Source organism: Argentina anserina, chromosome 6, assembly GCF_933775445.1.
Source record: "Argentina anserina chromosome 6, drPotAnse1.1, whole genome shotgun sequence".
Taxonomy (NCBI): domain Eukaryota; kingdom Viridiplantae; phylum Streptophyta; class Magnoliopsida; order Rosales; family Rosaceae; genus Argentina; species Argentina anserina.
The window spans coordinates 9,054,338-9,073,441 of NC_065877.1; the positions used below are offsets into that span (position 1 = coordinate 9,054,338).

A 19,104-nucleotide genomic window follows, 5' to 3' on the forward strand; every position below is an offset into this window, starting at 1 on the left:
CAATCAGGATACTTAGCTCTATTTACCTATGTAAAAGTTTTTAAATAATTTTGATTGCGCGATACAATTTCCCTTAGGGAGTTAGTGTGTTAATTATACTCGACCGCATAGAACGAGACATAAACGATTACGAAATTTGGTGAATTTCGTACCGTACCAATATCTTAGTAATTTGATCACATCCAACAGTCGAAGTTTTATTTTGTGAAATTTAGTAACGTAAATCACAACGTACCTACTAATATTACATAACATTCATATTAGGTTATATATAAATGCATTTGTTTATAAACTAACTATACTGAGAAAATAAAATTTCAAAAAATCGACCATAAGATACCGTCTCTATAATGTGCTATGGTTATAGTAGAAAATTCACTAATTTAAGGTAACGTTTGGTTCTCGATTCATACGGTTAGCTCTTTGTACCATATACCCTCCTCAAGAGAGCTATGTTACGGAAACATAATTATTCAAATTTTATTGCATGAGTTGATAGAGCGCGGTAATGACAGCGCATACGATTTTTTGCGGAAATTTTTGGAAATCTACGATATTTTTAAATGTTTTTTGGGTTGCGAAATCATTTAAAATAATAAGAAAATTACAAGGACAAAAGTGCGGCCAGAATTGCGCCACACGTTCATTTATTTGACTTTTTGTCAATTTTGAAAGATCTAATATCTTCTAAAAATCATTAAAAAATAGTTTTGATGCTCTAAGAATTCTCCAAAAAATTACTACGCAATCAGAATAGTTAGTTCTATCTACACATGTAAAAATTTTAAAATATTTTTAAATGCGCGACACGACTGCACGACTGCACTTAGGGAGTAGTGCTTAAATCAGAGTTGACCGCGAAAATCGAGACCTAAATGATTACGAAATTCGGTTAATTTTGTACCATATTAATATCTCAGAAACCTGATTACATCCAATTGTCAAAGTTTTATTGTATAATTTTTACTCATGTGAATCACAACATGACTACTAATGTTATATAACATTCATATTAGTTATAAGTGAATGCGTCCGTTTATAAACTACCTATAATGAGGAGATAAAATTTGGAAAAAGCGACTGCATAATATCGTCGCTATAGTGTACTGTAGCTGCAGTTTAAAATTCACTAATTTTCGGTAACGTTTGATTCTCGATCAACACGGTTCGCTCTTTATACTCTATACCCTCCTAAGGGAAGCTATGATATGCAAACATAATTATCCAAATTTTTTTGCAAGAGTTGATAGAGGGCAATAAAAGCAATGCGTCGAAATTTTTGCGGAATGTTTCAAGCAATTATGATATTTTTAAAGGTTTTTAGAAGTTGCAAAATCATGAAAATAATCAAAACAAAATGATATGGACAAATAAGCGACTAAAATTGCACCGCGTGTCCTTTTTTTTACTTTTACTTAATTATGAAGGATCTAACATCTTCTAAAAATCATAAACAATAGTTATGACCCTCTAAAAATTCACCAAATTACCACGCAATCAAGATACTTAACACATTTCTACACATGTAAAAGTTTTAAAATAATTTTGATTGCGCGATACAACTTCTCTTAGAGAGGTAGTGTGTTAATTAGGCTCGACCGCATAGATCAAGACCCAAACGATTACGAAATTCGGTGAACTTCGTACCGTATCAATATCTTAGTAATTTGATCGCAACCAACGGTCAGAGTTTTATTTTGTGAAATTTAGTAACATAAATCATAACGTGCCTACTAATGTTGCATAACATTCGTATTAGGTTATATATAAATGCGCTAGTTTATAAACTAACTATATTGAGGAAATGAAATTTGGAAAAATCGACTGTAAGATATCGTCGTTATGGTGTACTATGGCCGTGACAGAAAATCCACTAATTTTAAGTAACGTTTGGTTCTTAATCCACACGTTTAGCTCTTTGTACCCAATACCCTCCTAAGGAGAGCTATATTATATGAACATAATTATCTAAAATGTTTTGCGTGAGTTGATAGAACATGGTACTGGAAACGTGTAAGAATGTTTGCGGAATTTTTCGAGCACCTATGATATTTTTAAATATTTTTTGAGTTGCAAAATCATTTAAATAATAAAAACAAAATGACATGTACAAATGAGTAGCCATAATTGCGTCACGTGTCATTTTATTTGACGTTTAGTTAATTTTGAAGAATCTAACATTAACTAAAAATCATAAAAAATAGTTGTAACGCTCTAAAAATTCTCCAAAACATACCATGTAATCAGGATAGTTAGCTCTAGCACCCATGTAAAAATATTAAAATAATTTTAATCGTGGGACACGGCTGCCCTTAGAGAGGTAGTGTTTAAATTAGAGTTAACCGCGTAGATTGAGACCCAAACGATTACGAAATTTGGTGAATTTCATACTAAATTAATATCTTTGTAATTACGTTTGATCACATCCAACGGTTAATGTTTTATTTTATAATTTTTAGTCATGTGAATCAGGGCGTGTCAATTAATGTTGCATAACAGTCATATTAAGTTATATATAAATGCGTTTGTTTATAAACTAACTATACTGAGAAATAAAAATTTGAAACAATCGATCGTACGACATCGTCGCTAAAGTACTATGGCCGTTGCCGAAAATTCACTAATTTTTGATAACGTTTGGTTCTTGATCCGCATGTTTAGCTCTTTATACCCCCTACCCTCTTAAGGAGAGCTATCTTAAACAAATATAATTATCCAGAATGTTTTGCATGATTTGATAGAGTGTGATACTAGCAACGCGTATGTACATTTGCGGAATTTTTTGAATATCTAAAATATTAATTATAAATTTTTAGATATTTTAATATTTAAAATTCTGTTACAAATTTAAAATTGTTCATGTGGTCCAACTCTAATCGTTTATTTATCAATATTCATTAAATATATATGATGTCAAAATAATAAAATATTTTCTTTTAAAGAGTGTAAAAATAATGGAATAGTTTTAAAGATGAAAAATATAAAAATTTAACCCTCATCTACTTACTATATTAGTAAAAAAAGTTTAACCTTCGGGGTAGATTTTGAATAACCCAAGTGGATGACACTGGTAACCTGACACCTGCTATGCCCTTTTATATGTGACATTTTTGTTTTAAAAATGAGAGGAGATGAAATGCCTCAGGACCACAAGATGTAATCAATTGTCCCCAATTAATGATGATGTGACAGAGTATTGATACTTAGAGCACTAAAGAATTTTCGATTATGTACCATAGGAAATGGCTAGAATACGCGGGCGTATCTTTATGCCTATGTAGAGCTAGACAAGTGACTCATTTTTATCCACAAGTTTCTAAAAATTTTCAAAAAAAAAAAATAATGTCTCTTAAATACACAATTAAAATTATGTCAATTATCAAAATATTATGTTAGAATAATTTTGACATATTGATGATCATCAGTTATTTCCCATCATCTACACCTTCGCCATATAACCTCCCAGTCAGGCACAGAGCTTATTCGGTCCACGACCGTGAAGCTTCACTCTGTGAATTTACCGCGTGTGTTTGGCATGCATGATTGTTGTTTAAAAATAAGACGACGGGCCCCTTTTTCTTCATCGTTTTCTCTTTCATCATTTGTGTTTCTTTCCAACTGTCGCATTCACCAGATTGCAATATAACCCATCTTCTCATCAGACTCGAATCCCTACGCCGGAGTCCTCTCGGATTTGGGATAACAACCTTCCTAGTACAGTCCTTCAAGCACTCCTGACTAAATACCATCTCGATGAAGAACTCCGACATGGCTAGAAAACCCATAATGAGGTTTGGATAAAAAACAATCTAATTGAGAAACTAAATACATAAGCATGTAGGCCATGAAGAGGAGGTAAAGATTGTTACCTCATGCAAGAGAATCAATGGCCGACAGCAAGGGTTTTGGCCAGAATTAAAGAGAACATAAATTGGGTAGCTCTCCTCTGATATGTTTCTAGAGGGTGGATGTATGTGAGAATTGAAGACATAAATAGAAAGAAGGCATTTAAGAAGAGTAGTTTTTGTGCTTGGTCCGTCGTCAATTGGTGGCCGGACGCGAAGCTGTGTCAGGGAGAAAACGGAGCAGAGAGAGGCACAAGAAATCTGAATTTCCTCCTCTCTTCTTCGTTTGACCGGATGGCTCAGTTGACTAATGCCTCCTTTAAGAGAAATGGACGGTTTAATTCATGGTTAAATAATCTAAGGGCTTAGGATTTTAAGCCGAGTTTAGAATTGTAGGAAGAAAATGAATAAAGGAAAGCAAGGGCTGAGATTTCCAGTGAAGAGATCCGAGGGCTAGAATCTTGCCAAACAATTTTTGTTATTAAGAGAAAGATTTTTTTTAAATTCTAAAGTTTCTATAAATTCATAGAAGAGTAGGGGAAGGAGTTTTCATGAGGAGCAGTATGAGGTGACATTGGCAGTGTCTACGGTGGTGGGAGTGGGAGGAAGAGGAAGGAAGGGTTTGAGGGTTACGGTGGACCGGGGTGTGAATCAACAAGGAGGGAGAGGGAAAGGGAGAGGGAGAGAGAGAGAGAGAGAAAGGATGTGGACTGCTTGATGGAGTCGCGGAGGCGGAAGGAATGGAGGAAGGCGGCGATTGTAGAGGTCGGAGTGGGACTTGAAAGGGAGAAGGGCGACGACGTGGGAAGAGGGTCGGGACTCCAGAGTAGGTGGCGGTGGTGAGAGTGAGGAGAAAGAGGAATGGATGAAGGAGGGTGGCTGGTGGCCTTGGTGGAAGGCAACAGTTCAGAATCCACCCCACGCGCATTATAATTTTTACTGATTGTAATTGCACCAATCACTAACAAACACGTTTCATTTTTCCTGCTATGACCCTCCATAGCCGTGGATGGAATACGTTTCGCTGTCCGGCATCTACAATATCAAGTCTGGAGGACACCCACAACTATCCTCCACCACCCTTTCCCCTCCCCCTTCCTCCCGGTCCTAACCGTGCCTCCATGATTCCATCCCCGTATCCAGAGTCACTTGTGTATCTAAATTATTGCATATCCTTGATCATGCTGCTTCTGCTAGTAGATTATCCTGATGATGCTTATGTTGGAAAAATGGTTAATAAACCATTTAAAACTAAATTTTAATTGATTAATTAAATTAAGTTAAACTTATAATTAATTAAAGATGAACATAGATTTGAGTTCTACAAAATAAGGGCTACAAGATCATATGTTTGTTTGTGTAATTTAGTTTGTGGGTGAATAAGAAATTATCACTCAAAAATGGCTATTTAGAATGAGGGAAAAATGTTTGTCCCACATTGGAAAAGAGAAGTGTTGAAAAGACTTTATATAGAATCCATTGTGTATGGATTGTAAAGTGTGTAAGCCTCCTTATACTCTCTCGCGCACGCGCAATGGGGGTTTGCAAATCTCAGGTCACAAGGGAAACTCGTGTATGTCCGTGCGACCTGCGGACACGAATGCAACACCGAATTGAGAGTCGGAATGCAGATTCTTTTTGCATTTCCAAAAATTTGTTTTGGACGTTTCAAATTCTCTTAACTGTTCAAATTCTTCTTTTGTAACAACTATGTTATTGTGTGTTATGGAGAATTATAACAGATTGAAATCAGTGCTTGTAACATATGTAACTCATATATGTTATGATCTTTTGATTTCTATAACAGCCATCTTATTCATTGCTGATTGCAAATCCAGTAGCTGTTCTCTAGTGATAGAAAGATGTACCTTTCGAGTTCGTTGAGGGTTCTAGTTAGTAGTGCAACTTTCTAGAATTGTTTAGTTGTTATATCCTGCTGGGAGACAAGCGCCGAGCATCTTTGTACCGGTAGAGGAGGCGTAAACGTCTTAAGGATAGTGTGGTATCACACACGTCTCGATTAGTTCTTCCATCACCAAGCGTTCAGTATTTTGGTCGAATTTCTTTTTCGTGTTCTTCGTTATTAGAGTTACATGTTTGGTTTCTGCTTTATAATTATTTATAATTCAATTTATTAAATTATATATGCAATATATCACTGTAGTTCTAACAGCTTTTGAAGTTTGAATGTTTGAATGTTTAGTGACTTCAGTCATTCAGGCATTAAGTCCAATGATATGTATGTGCGCATTAAATTGCTAGTTCTTTTATCGGGTGTTGATTACTCCAAAGTATTTACTACTTTTTTTTAGAGAATTGTCACGGTATTCCAAAGGCTTCCTAAGCCCAAGGACTAAACCGCCCAGGATAAGTCTTTCTACATGGGCATATAACTTCTTCCCTTGAAACTCAGGTTAGGAAGCACACTCAACTAGGCAAAATTTACTATACTACCTTGCAGTGGTTCCAAATTATTACTCTTCAGTAATTATCACCATATGTGGCTGGGCATAAGTAAGCAAAAAAGGCATAAACGATCGATTGGTTACAGTTTATGGACTGAAGTTAGAAAATTACAGTACACTACGTATAAGTGCAAGACATACTGATAGTGTGAAAAGTTAGAATTTATGATCGTAATAGATATGTACGATGGTCTCAAAATTAAAATTACAGTGTATGCATATATATTACGATGCATAAATGTTTTTTTCTTCTTCTAAATAGTAGAATGCAATATCATAATCTAGAAAGTAGCTAAGGTGCGGTGTCGAAATTCCAAGTGCGCTGGGGGGTTTGGTGAAATAGCGAGAGGGCCACTACTCCACACTCTCCCCCTATAAAAACCACACACCCCGTTTCGCTACAGCAGCAGATCTGATCTGAATCTCACCATTGTCATCTTCCCTTAAACCCCATCCTTCATCTCTTCTCAGTCTCTCTGCCGATGGCCTCCGAAGGAATTCTGCTCGGAATGGGCAACCCCCTCCTCGACATCTCCGCCGTCGTCGACCATGACTTCTTGAAAAAGTAACCTCTCATTTTCCGTAAAACTCTCTTAACCTCATTCTCAGATCTACCAATTCTGCTATAGCTATAGGCTTTAATAGTGTTTATTGCTCTGTGATTTGTGGTTTGTGGTCTAACGGTGCTTGATTTTGTGTTAAAAACAGATATGATCTCCAGCTCAACAATGCTATTCTCGCGGAGGACAAGCACCTTCCCATGTATGCAACTTAGCTTTGTGTTATTTTTTTCGTGTATGTTTGGATCCTAGTTGGAAAATTGTGTCACCATGTTAAGTGGTTAGTTGTGTTGGTGTGCCGATTTCGATGAGAGAATGAAACAAGCTGTGTTTTGATTTCATGGTTGAATTTTAAAATGTGATGTTGCTAGTTTAGTGAGAAAAGTATGAAAATGAACTACGCCGCTCCTACCTTGTGGGAGAAATAACTTGAAACCGGGTGCATATCTGATCTTGTGCATCTCATCTGTATAACAGGGTTGAAAATAGAATATACAGATAATATAATTCTATTAAGTTGAGTTTTATCTGTAACTATACACGTTTAATTCCCCACTTTTTTAATATATAAAACATTAATTGTCTGATCGCAAAGCATTTTGTTTTGTTGATGATATGCGATGAAAAACCTTAACCAGCAAAAATGGATGTATATCTCAGGTATGAGGAACTTGCTGCCAACCCTAGCGTGGAGTACATTGCTGGAGGTGAGCTACGGATTACACACTTAGGATTTGTAGATATCTTAAGTTACTAACTATGATGGGCTGAGAAAGAAACTTTTCATTGTTGCAGGTGCTACTCAAAATTCCATTCGAGTTGCCCAGGTACTAATAAATTGTCTTCTGTGATACTCAAGTAGTCTGATTATTTATGACATTTTTTTACTTGTTACGATTCACCGTATACTAAGGTTCTTTTTACTTTCTGCAGTGGATGCTTCAAGTACCTGGTGCAACAAGTTACATGGGCAGCATAGGAAAGGATAAGTATGGTGAGGAGATGAAGAAGAACTCAAAACTTGCTGGTGTTAACGTGAGTTTCTTATTCTTGTCCTCTATTGCTTTTATAATGTGTAATTTGTACACGAACCATGATATGAACTTTTGGAAATTGTTGTGGTTTTATAATTAGCAACATGTAATCTTAGTTTTCCTCCAGATTTGCATCAACTCATATCTATTCCTTACTATCGTTTTCTAATCTGAAACAGGTTCACTATTATGAGGATGAGTCTGCACCAACAGGTACCTGTGGTGTATGTGTAGTGGGTGGTGAAAGGTGAGCATCAGTTCAAGCTGGTTTTTAATATATCAAAATTATGCTTCATATTTTCTGTTCATATAAACATAAAAGATACTCGCAGAACTTTCAGTATGCTGACTGACACTGGTTGTGGGTATGTAAATGTAGGTCACTTATTGCCAATTTGGCAGCTGCTAACTGCTATAAAGTTGAGCATTTGAAGAAACCAGAAAACTGGGCATTGGGTGGGTACCCTTTCAGATTATTGTTTTAATTTCATCTATATAGAATTCGCTTTTATGAGCTGAAGTTCATTGTCAATCCTGTTTGAGCAGTTGAGAAGGCCAAGTACATCTACATTGCTGGTTTTTTCTTAACTGTATCACCAGAATCCATTCAGCTTGTTGCTGAACATGCAGCCGCAAATAACAAGGTAGTTAGAATGTCATTTATTTATTGCTGCTTCAATAACTTATCGTAGAAATAGTCTTGACAATTGCATTTATTTGCAGGTCTTTAGCATGAACCTTTCTGCCCCGTTTATCTGTGAGTTTTTCAAGGATGTCCAGGAGAAAGTCTTGCCGTAAGCATTTACTTTTACCTTTTCTTTAAGAATTTATCAAGTAATATGAATATGCTGATGGACATGCCTTGATATAAACTTAGGTACATGGATTATGTTTTTGGAAACGAGACAGAAGCAAGAACCTTCTCGAAAGTCCACGGCTGGGAGGTAATGATCATTTTACTAGAGTATTTCCAGATTGGTGGCTTTCATTCATATTGTTGACTTGCTTTGTTTTGAATTACCAGACTGATGATGTCGAGCAAATAGCTCTTAAGATCTCCGAGTGGACGAAAGTAGGAGCACGCAAGAGGATCACTGTTATTACTCAGGGAGCAGATCCTGTGGTTGTTGCTGAGGATGGGAAAGTGAAGAAGTTCCCAGTGATACTGTTGCCAAAAGAAAAGCTTGTTGATACCAATGGAGCAGGTATGCCATTGAATATAAGTAGTGATAGTGATTATGCAGCTAGTATTCAAATCATTGAAACAGCATACACTTTCAAATTCCTGTGTAAAAATAATATTTCATTTTTTTTTGGGGTTAATTTGGCTATAGGGGATGCGTTTGTTGGAGGTTTTCTTTCTCAATTAGTTCAAGAGAAACCCATTGAAGATTGCGTGAAAGCTGGTTGTTATGCTGCAAATGTGATCATCCAGAGGTCTGGCTGCACCTACCCAGAGAAGCCCGACTTTAACTGAGCTTGATTCCTTCCGTTCTCTACTTCCCATGCTTTATTTGATTGTTGAGCAGTCTATTATTATTTTTTCGTCTCTGAATCTGCTTATCAAGTACTGGTCGTTTAGTGGATGCATGCATGAATGGCCCACTAAGCCCAGTTGTTAGTAGGTATGAGATTTTTATCCATCTATCCCTTCCATTGAAGATGGCATAGAACTATACGCATTGTATTCTACTGGTAGAAAATTAAATTCAGTTTTCCTTGATATCTGGTGAGGAGAAGGATGGAAAATATCTGTGATTCAATTGGTTCCAATCATAACGTATGGTCATGCAACTTTTCAAATTCCATATAACTGGTCATAAAATAACTGGTTATAGAATTGTTGCACTCAGTTTTATTCAAAATCATATATAGAAGTGAAAAACAGTAGCTGTTCCGGTCAATTTGCAATCGATAATGAAATTATAATTGTGTTTATAGGAATACCTTCAGCTCCTTACATTTGTTGTCACGTTATCATCTGCTGCATGCGGCATGCACCCATAGAAAACTGTAAACCAACAATGGTTAGTGATTTAGATTATAGGATACTTCTCCTTCTCTCCTCCAGTCCTTCAGATCAGCAAATTGAGTAACAAAAACCCAAGACATTCGAAACAGTCCTGCATAAATATGTTTTTCCTAAAAACTCTATGAGAATGATCTTTAAACGGTAGGACTGCAAATCAATTAGAACTTCAATACAGTTGTTCAATACCTTTTATGAGAATGAGCCTTCCTCTCTAGCTAGCTGAAATCGACTGCGAAAGTGCAAATTGTAATTTTTTTTTTCATTTCAAGTAAATAAGCACCTTAAAAAGTTAGTCAGCAAATTCAAAACGTGTGGATCATGGAGTACATAATCAGACTTCTCTAAATTCAAGTGGGTGAGCTTTCTTTTTCAGTTAGGAGTGAACTTAGTAGGAAGGCAAATTTAGTTTCATCAATGGTGTAGGTATGAGTGTGTCATCTGCAATATGATCTTGGGAAGCGGCTGTCTGTCGGTAGTTCCTTTCACAGAGATGAAAATACTCTGCAGATTAAACTGCAGAGAAACACTTCGTTGGTTCACTACAGCCACGTTCTCTACCTAATAAAGCACTGAAATATTGCTTCATCAGATCTTGTCTGAATCTTGCTACTGTCTTCTTGCTTAAACTCTATCATCTCTCTCTCTCTCTCTCTCTCTACAAATCCCAATCTACTTGATCCTGAGCTTCTGCAAATGGCTTCCGAAGGAATCCTGTTGGGGATGGGCAACCCCCTCCTTGATATCTCTGCCATAGTCGACGAAGACTTCTTGAAAAAGTAAGTGATATGTTTTCCCAACTCCCTTTGGTTTTCTTTGCTTGTACTCGGAAATTTAGTGTCATGCGATGACTTGAGGCCTAATGGTAGTGTTTGCTTGTTTTGTGCAATAGATATGATCTCCAATTCGACAATGCTATTCTTGCAGAGGATAAACACTTACCCATGTAAGAAATTTATAACATGTTGGGCTTTCAAAATAGTTTCAAAACAAAAACAAAAAAACAAAAAAATTACCCAAAGTAGGAATGACATGTGGAGATTAAATTACTACTGTGAGAAACTTGTCTGATTGCTAAGAGCCTTATTTTTTTTCAATAGGCTTCTTTGTCTGACAAATTTATAACCTCATGCATATCTCAGATATGAGGAACTTTGTTCCAATCCTAACGTGGAGTACACTGCTGGAGGTAAAACATGGATTACACTGTTTTGGGTTTCATATTGTTTCTGTGCATATCTCAATTTGTGTTCAGTAATTTTTTTTTATTGATATGGATATATTGAGTTCTGAATATGACGGGTAACAATCACTGTTCCCTGTTGCAGGTGCTACTAACAAATCCATTCGAGTTGCCCAGGTGACTACTGAATTACTTCGTATGATACTCAACTAATTCAAGTAATCTGATCATTTCATATCATCCTCTTATCAGTTATGATCACCATAAACTTTTTTTTTTTTGTACTTTCTTCAGTGGATGCTTCAAGAACCCGGTGCAACAAGTTATATGGGTAGCATAGGAAAAGATAAGTATGGGGATGAGATGAAGAAAAGCTCAAAACTTGCTGGTGTAAATGTAGGTCTCTTATTTCTTATAATGTGTACTAATTATGTATGAACAAAGACTCCAAATTTTGGAACTCAAACGACATAATCCTTTAGTAAATTGCAGCAAGTAATCTTATTTTTCTCCAACTTTTGGAACTCATATATATTCCCCTTATTGCTGGTTTTATTTTATATTTTTTTCAACAACAGGTTCACTTTTACGAGGAGGAGTCTGTACCAACAGGAACTTGTGCTGTTTGTATTGTGGGAGATGGGAGGTGAGCTTAAATTCAAGCTTGTCTAAAAAAATTTCAGATTAAGCCTGCCAATTGGCCAATTTGATAGTTGTACTGCAAGTGTACATACAAGTATATAACCATAGGAAGTTTCAGCGTACACATGCCAATCTGTTAGTGTGTATATGCAGGTCTCTTGTTGCCAATTTGTCTGCTGCCAACTGCTACAAATTTGAGCATTTGAAAAGACCAGAAAATTGGGCATTGGGTGTGTACCCCTTTCAGCCTTGAGTTTTATGTTTAGATTTCGTATTCTATTAATGCATTTCCCTGAAGAGGGTTCTTCGCGTTTGAATGCTGTTTGGCCACGCAGTTGAGAAGGCCAAGTACTTGTATATTGCTGGTTTTTTCCTAACTGTATCGCCTGAATCGATACAGCTTGTTGGTGAACATGCCGCCAAAAATAACAAGGTAGTTGAGATGACATTTTCTAATCAGTCAGTTCCTATTTTTGATAGCTTTTGCAAGTAGTATCAACACTTCTAGTTTAATTGCAGATTTTTGGTATGAACCTTTCTGCTACGTTTATCTCTGAGTTTTTCAAGGATGTTCAGGAGAAAGCTTTGCCGTAAGCACTTTTCTTCTTCTTCTTTGTCATAAATCCTAACAATCAAATGATATGACGCACTGATGCCTATTTTGAAATGTAGGTATGTGGACTATGTTTTTGGAAATGGGACAGAAGCACGGGCCTTCTCACAAGTTCATGGTTGGGCGGTAAATGGTTCTTGTGTACTAGATACATGTTACCAATTAATCTAGTATCATTCCTACTTTACCCTATGTTGATCGATTAATTTGATTAATCAGAGTGATGATTAATCGTACATTCTCACTTGCTACCTATATATGCTTTATATCTGTAGTTTTGATTGTTGGAGAACTCTGCTGCTATTTTTCTGTCTCTCTTATCAAGTGGTTTTGGAATAAAACCAAACTTAGTCTGGCCAGCAATAGCATTAAGCAGTCTCTCTTTTCTCTGTTAGTTGCATACTGGTTGCACGGACACACACACAGGACACGTCCCAATATGGGCCGGATACGCGAATTGATTTTGGACACGGTTCGGACACGCGAGTATCCGAATTGGACACGCGGATAAGCACCAACTCATAATAAAAATGAAAGTGTTTATGGTGAGAATCGAACCTTGGTCATCCAAGTCACTCAACAACTCCTCAACCATTCCAACAGATTCAGTTTTTATTATATTTATGCACACTTTAATATATATAAGGAGTGAAACTCGTGATAAAAATAATAATGTTTGTGGTGGGGATTCGAACCTTGGTTATCTAAGGTACTTATCAAGTCCTTAGTCATTCTAACAAATTATGTTTTCATTATTTTAATGCACACTTTGACATATATATACATTTAAAATTCTAAATACTTTCAAATTTATAAAATAATTTTTTAATAAATATATATATTAAAAATAATATTTAATTAACGTGTCCACGTCTATGTCCAAAAAAAAGTTTATATGTCCGTATCTGTGACACTTAGGATGCATAACCTTGATTAACCCTATAAATTATGATCTGATCGGTTTCAATCGTTCATATTAAGTTGAAATAATTATTTGAGATTCATTATAGAAGTGCAAATCATTGTGCTCAATATTCTAACCACTCTATTATTAGGAGGATCAGAGTGATGAGACTAAACTATTCAAAACTCGTGGTACCCACGCGTCTCTTTCTCTCTCCAAACAAACTGAAACCACAAACAACCCCCCCCCCCCCCCCCCAAAAAAAAGGCAACCCGCGATGAGCAACCAGCAGCAGCAGCCGCGCCTCCACCACCTGAAATCGACCTCCCAGGTCCTCCGCCAAGCCTCCTCCTCCTTCGCCTCCAACCTCCCCACCTTCCTCTTCCTCTCCCTCCTCATCTTCTCCTTCCGCTCCCTCGTCGAAAATGGCTCCCTCCTCCTCACCTCCTTCCTCGACCGCGACCCTTCCCTCAAGTCCCTCCTCTCCCGTCTCGACCTCGCCGCCGCCTCCTCCCTTGACTCTCCCCTCCCCCGCCGCCGCCGCCCCTTCCTCCACCTCACCCGCGTCGGCACCCTCGACGACGACTTCTTCTCCGGCGACGACGACCACGACTCCCGCTCCGGCCGGCTCTTCTCCTCCCACCCCCAAGCCCCCATCTTCATCTTCTCCCGCTCCTCCACGCTAGGGTTTAACTCCTCCCGAATTTCAAGCATCGAGCATAGAGATAGAATCAAGGACGACGAGTATGAAAATCAAGATTCCGGCGAAGAACAAGAACAAGAACAAGATGACGACAATTCAGATTCCGAAACGGAGAATCCGATTCTGGGTTTCCAATTCTTCATCAAAGGATTGGAGCTGGGCCAGCGTGACGTGGCGGCGCTGTTCTTCCTCGTGAGCTTCTTATCTGCGGCCTACGGCTGGGTCATACTAGGGTTTCTAGTCACGTATTCTTGGGTGCTGGGCATTGTGTTCACTACTGTTGTTAATGATCTCATAGGGAGGTTCACTTCGTTCATTGGCTTGGTCTGGGACGGTTCTAGATTAGGCGTCAAGAGATTATCCGGCTTCATTTTAATGAGGTGGGCCGTAAGAGACGCCTTCACTCAGCTTCTCGGATGGTGGTACTTCGCTGAGATTGAGGATCAGTACTCGTTTTTTAAGCTCTTTATTAGGTTCAAGTTGATGCCTTTCTCTGTAATGCCGCCCTGGATTCGGGGCTTCGACAAGGAGCTGGCCGGGTTTCTGTTCATGTGGATGTTTGTGGACACTGTCGTGGCGTTTGTGTTGGCTGTGGATGCGTGGGTTGCGATTGTGGACTCGAGGAAGAGTGGGAAGGAGATTGTGAAAGAGGGTTTGCAGCTGGTGGGATCCATGTTTAGTCAGGCTGTGAAGATTAAGTGCTTGGAGGTTATATTTTGCGGGACGTTTCTCAAGTGGGGGCTGACTAGTGTTTTTGGGAAGTCGTTTGGTAAGGCCTTTCAGGCGACGGTGGAGGTTTACTTTATGGTGGCGTGGCTGGTGTTTTACTTTGCCGCGAGGGCGCAGTGTAGGGATGCTAGCTCACAGGGGGATAGAATTGGAGCACTACATTGAGGGGCGTTGATCAGAGGATGGTTCCTATTGCAGGGTTCAATCGTAAGCACGACATTAATTCAGTGCTCTGTGTGTACCCGTTTTAGGATTTTCCTGATATTCAGCACTCCCATTGTTTGGTGTGGTTGCTAGACAGTGTTGTTGTATGTTCTTTACCGCAAGGCAATATACTGCTTGTGTATTTCTTGCACAAGAATCTTTCATGTGTAAATGGTGTGGCATTCATTGTTTCCATTTCCTGCAGTACATGTGATGGTCAGGATGTAAGAAACCAGAGTCGTCATTGTATTATAATAGTAGTCAAGACTTCATTTTTTTTTTCACTCATTGTCTTGTATTTCATGCCTTCTCTCTTATGTTGGTAAAGGATGTTTTATAGAATTTCTAAAAAGACCCGAGTTGACCTTCTAAGTGTCAAATGAGGTATGTACTGTGTACGAATGTAAGATAAACTAGATGATAAATGTGATAACCAGTTGGGGAGTCTATTGTTCTGCATTCTTTAGACAATCTTGGCCAAATATATGATAAATGTAGGGTTATCATGCTATAACAACCACAGCGGTGTATACAACGGATTCTGTCATATTCTTCTGATATGGTTTTCCCACCATTTTTGGTGACTGTTGAGACCAACTAGTAGAAGTTCTGTATGAGAGAATTGCTAGATAGATACATGTTTCCTTGAAGGAGCTCACTGTTAGTTTATTGAGTGCTCGCCTCACCTTAAGTAGCATTTTAATTTTGGAGATCTACATAACATGCATAATTTCAGTTGTGAGATTCTCTTAAAATACACTTGAGTGGCCACATTAGTGGATATATGAGTTCCCTCGGTTGTTATCTGTCTAGGGTTTGTGACTTTTTGGATGTATTCTGGGAATGATACTTTTGAAACTGCAATTGTTGTGTGGATTACATTGCCAGGCTACATTCATAATCTGGAAGCTAGAGATGATTTTGTTTTCGTCTTTTGTTCTGACAATTCTGACAGTTACTGTAGATCAGGACCCTTGAGTTTAGTGACAAGTTCATTGTATCACCCCCTAACTTCTTCCAACTGTGAGGTTTTGTGGCATTTTGTTCAGGCAACCCAAGACTATGAAAATGTGGTCCAAGCTGCTCAGAAACTGCAAATGACCAAGTTATACCATGGAGAGTGTAATGTTAGATATTGGTTAGCACTTTGTGTAGAAAAAGTGGTGCTGATTCGATATGCTTGTGTCCTCTTTGCAATTTTTTTCATCAACGAATGAGTATTATTGAATATTTTAGAAGAAGCCAAGTTGAAAGTCTGCTGAACTATTTAAGCAATTAGACAGCTCCTATGCATTCTTGGTACATAGCATGTCCATTCTAGTCAAATGATGTAAACATGGTTCTTTGATGATATGGTAGCCTTGGTTTCCTGTGTAATTGATTTTGGGCATCTGTTAAATTGAAACTGGGAGTTATGTTGGATATGAGTATAGACTATGAAGTTGAGTTGCTTTGAGGGGGTAGCCACCAAAGTGTCCCTATCTATTTGCTTATCCCTGTCCATATCACTGAATGCAGTTCCATTGCTTACATTTACGTGCATAACAGATGCCAGTACTTCCTCCCCTTGATATATAGTTTGGTCTTGTTTTCTCCTCGGAATCTTTGGTTGAAATCTAAGCCATGCCTTATCTGGTCATAGGGTCTGCAGATCCCACACTGCCGATTATAACATAACTCTGTGCAGGGAAGTTCGCTAAGCTGCCCATACTTCATAATTTATAACCCTTTTCTGTTCTTCTATTTTTCATTTGACAGTAGCTTCAAAAAGAAGGTTTTGAAATACAAGTGCTAACTAAAATGTTTGAATGGTAAAGTTGGAAATCTGAAAGTCCATTGTGTAAGAAGCTGGTGACATTTTTCTCTTTTTTTTTTTGGAGAAGAAACATAAACTTGCATCATCAACCTTAAGTACAATCAGATTGTAACAGGATCTACCAAGAGCAGAGGAGGGGAGCTAAAAACATTAAAGCAGAGCTTAGCTGGTGAGATTGGAACTCAAAGATATGATAATATGCGGATGGCAGAATTCCCATACCTTCGAAGTCTTACTGCTTCTGCTAGTTATATTGTATTATGAACTTTAAACTGGATATGTGGTTGCAATGAAAAATTACTAGACCATTATTAAGTTTTTTCCGATTCTTATATTCTGTATAATCCTTTTCTTAAAGTTTCAGTTGAAATACATACAACTAGCCAACCACATTGTCATTGGGCACATTTAAACTCTCACTCCAATCTATCTGTTCTGACCACTCTTGCCATGAGGAATTTAAGATTTTTGGCCAATTATAACTGTCAAAGTGTCAATGGTCTCACTTTCTGGGTTCTGATCTTCTGTGGTCCAATGTGAGCATCCAAATTTAAGCTTTGATGAATGTAGTCTAGTCTGGACCAGTTATGTCATAGTCTTTCTGAAGCTCATATAAACACAAAATTCCTGAACAAGTAATTAGCAAAACACTATTCTTGAACTGAATTACATAGGTTCTCTAGATTGATATATTAACGGTTTACATCTCTACAGTTACAACAAAATAAGGCTATATGCTTGCATTGTTATTGTAGCACAGACCTCATGATGAATCAATTAAATACAGACATCAGTGTGCTCCATTAGTACTGAATTCTCATAATCAGAAGTTCCTTAGCTTGCTCATCTGGAGAGCTTAGCGCATCGAACAACTTCGAGAAAGAGATTCTCATCGCATGGTATGTAGAGTTTCGAATGAGCATTGAAGTCATATTCTTCTCGAGCTTGATCCAGGAGTGCTATGAAGAGTGGGTGGTTGAGCAAGGTGAGCTTGATTACGAACCTCTTGTGGTTTTCACCAACATAAACTACCAAGTGACCCTTTGGGACGTCTTTTGGAATCGAATTCTCTTCATGCATGGAGTTTGGCCACATAGCCCATTGACAGCATTGCTCACAGCACGAGGAAGAAGAAGGTACGCTTCCTTTGCTCCCTATCTTCCTCAACTTATTTGCACACACCTTTGCAAACTTGCCCTTCATCATGTTTGTGTAAAGAGAGAAACAGAGTGGAGAAAGACTTTGAATTAATATATGGAGATGCTGGTACAAAGAACACGGTGAAAGGAGTATATATAGTGTGGAGAAGAAGGCAGTGTTTGGATCATTATATGGTGGACATGATAGGGTAGCTAAGATGGAAGCCAGAGAGCAATGATATTTCCTTTTCAAAGATGGACGCATGTAAATCTGTAATTATAATTGGATAGTGTTACAACCTTTGTAAAAAGGTCTCATTCCGAACAATTTACTGCATGTTACTAAGTAAGTACAGTGAGCTATCTCCTGAAGATGAACAATATCAAATACTTATCGACTCTTGAATTAATATTTACGTTGAGAACGTTTAACTTCTTGTAGGAATTGTCGAAAAAGGTCTTTTCCTAATCTTGATTTATACAAGATAATTGTTTTAGGAATTGTCGAACCGACCTTAGATTGTTTATCCTTAAAGTTATGCCAATATTGCAACACATTTTGAAATTAAACTTGGTGTAAATGTTAAGTTGAGAACAATATCGGTAAAGTATACAACTTAGGAGAGAGACTTGGTCCCAAGAACGATATTATGTGCTGTGGCCTGTACCGTGCAGTACCACCCTTCAAAATTCAACTCCTCATTTATAGTTATGCATACGATATTGTACGAACATGCATCTCCATAAGAACATGTCACACTAGCATCAGCCTTTATTTCCTCCCACTTTTATCAAAAGAGAGAATGGTGCTTGATGATCATGATAATGAGTGAGTAATTATTTCGAAGTTCTCGAACTAAAGACCCCACCGGAAGGGAGTATGGAAAAGATAAGATAAGAAACCAGGTATGGGATAACCTTTCTTGGACAAAGTGTTTGATCCCACTTATTTGCACTACTCCAATGATTTTGCTGCTCCATTTAATAGATATCGATATCTCAATCTTCACAGAAATATTTCATCTGCATCATTCATGTTACATTTCCCAGTTCCTCTCAGAGAAAATTTACAGATACAGATTTAGGTTTGTGTACGTACATGAAGTTGGTGATTTTTATATTTGGCTTGACCAAATCCTTGCATACTTTTAAATCTCCCAATTATGGACGTTTATCTATAATAATCTGGAGCATGCATGTACAATCCGTACCGCACTACGTAGTGGTGCTTGTTTGCA

General features: G+C 37.8%; 4 protein-coding genes across 4 annotated transcripts; 3 read left to right on the forward strand and 1 right to left on the reverse strand.

The window, feature by feature from the left end:
* Nucleotides 1-6,707: 6,707 nt before the first annotated feature.
* LOC126798366 (adenosine kinase 2) lies at nucleotides 6,708-9,627 on the forward strand. Its single transcript, XM_050525316.1, has 12 exons — nucleotides 6,708-6,875; nucleotides 7,019-7,072; nucleotides 7,531-7,577; nucleotides 7,666-7,697; nucleotides 7,804-7,905; nucleotides 8,084-8,151; nucleotides 8,284-8,360; nucleotides 8,451-8,548; nucleotides 8,628-8,698; nucleotides 8,782-8,848; nucleotides 8,929-9,109; nucleotides 9,239-9,627. Exons 1-12 carry the CDS (start codon nucleotides 6,793-6,795, stop codon nucleotides 9,379-9,381), a joined length of 1,023 nt encoding a protein of 340 aa, XP_050381273.1. The 5' UTR covers nucleotides 6,708-6,792; the 3' UTR covers nucleotides 9,382-9,627.
* Nucleotides 9,628-10,629: 1,002 nt separating this feature from the next.
* Nucleotides 10,630-12,361, forward strand: LOC126796809 (adenosine kinase 2-like). The gene is made up of 9 exons (XM_050523534.1): nucleotides 10,630-10,712; nucleotides 10,826-10,879; nucleotides 11,076-11,122; nucleotides 11,262-11,293; nucleotides 11,411-11,512; nucleotides 11,695-11,762; nucleotides 11,912-11,988; nucleotides 12,094-12,191; nucleotides 12,278-12,361. Exons 1-9 carry the CDS (start codon nucleotides 10,630-10,632, stop codon nucleotides 12,350-12,352), a joined length of 636 nt encoding a protein of 211 aa, XP_050379491.1. The 3' UTR covers nucleotides 12,353-12,361.
* A 1,189-nt stretch (nucleotides 12,362-13,550) lies between these two features.
* Nucleotides 13,551-16,333, forward strand: LOC126798364 (uncharacterized). The gene has a single exon (XM_050525313.1). It carries the CDS (start codon nucleotides 13,553-13,555, stop codon nucleotides 14,870-14,872), a length of 1,320 nt encoding a protein of 439 aa, XP_050381270.1. The 5' UTR covers nucleotides 13,551-13,552; the 3' UTR covers nucleotides 14,873-16,333.
* Nucleotides 16,334-17,412: 1,079 nt separating this feature from the next.
* Nucleotides 17,413-17,951, reverse strand: LOC126798371 (protein SMALL AUXIN UP-REGULATED RNA 12). The gene has a single exon (XM_050525322.1). It carries the CDS (start codon nucleotides 17,931-17,933, stop codon nucleotides 17,571-17,573), a length of 363 nt encoding a protein of 120 aa, XP_050381279.1. The 5' UTR covers nucleotides 17,934-17,951; the 3' UTR covers nucleotides 17,413-17,570.
* Between the last annotated feature and the right edge of the window lie 1,153 nt (nucleotides 17,952-19,104).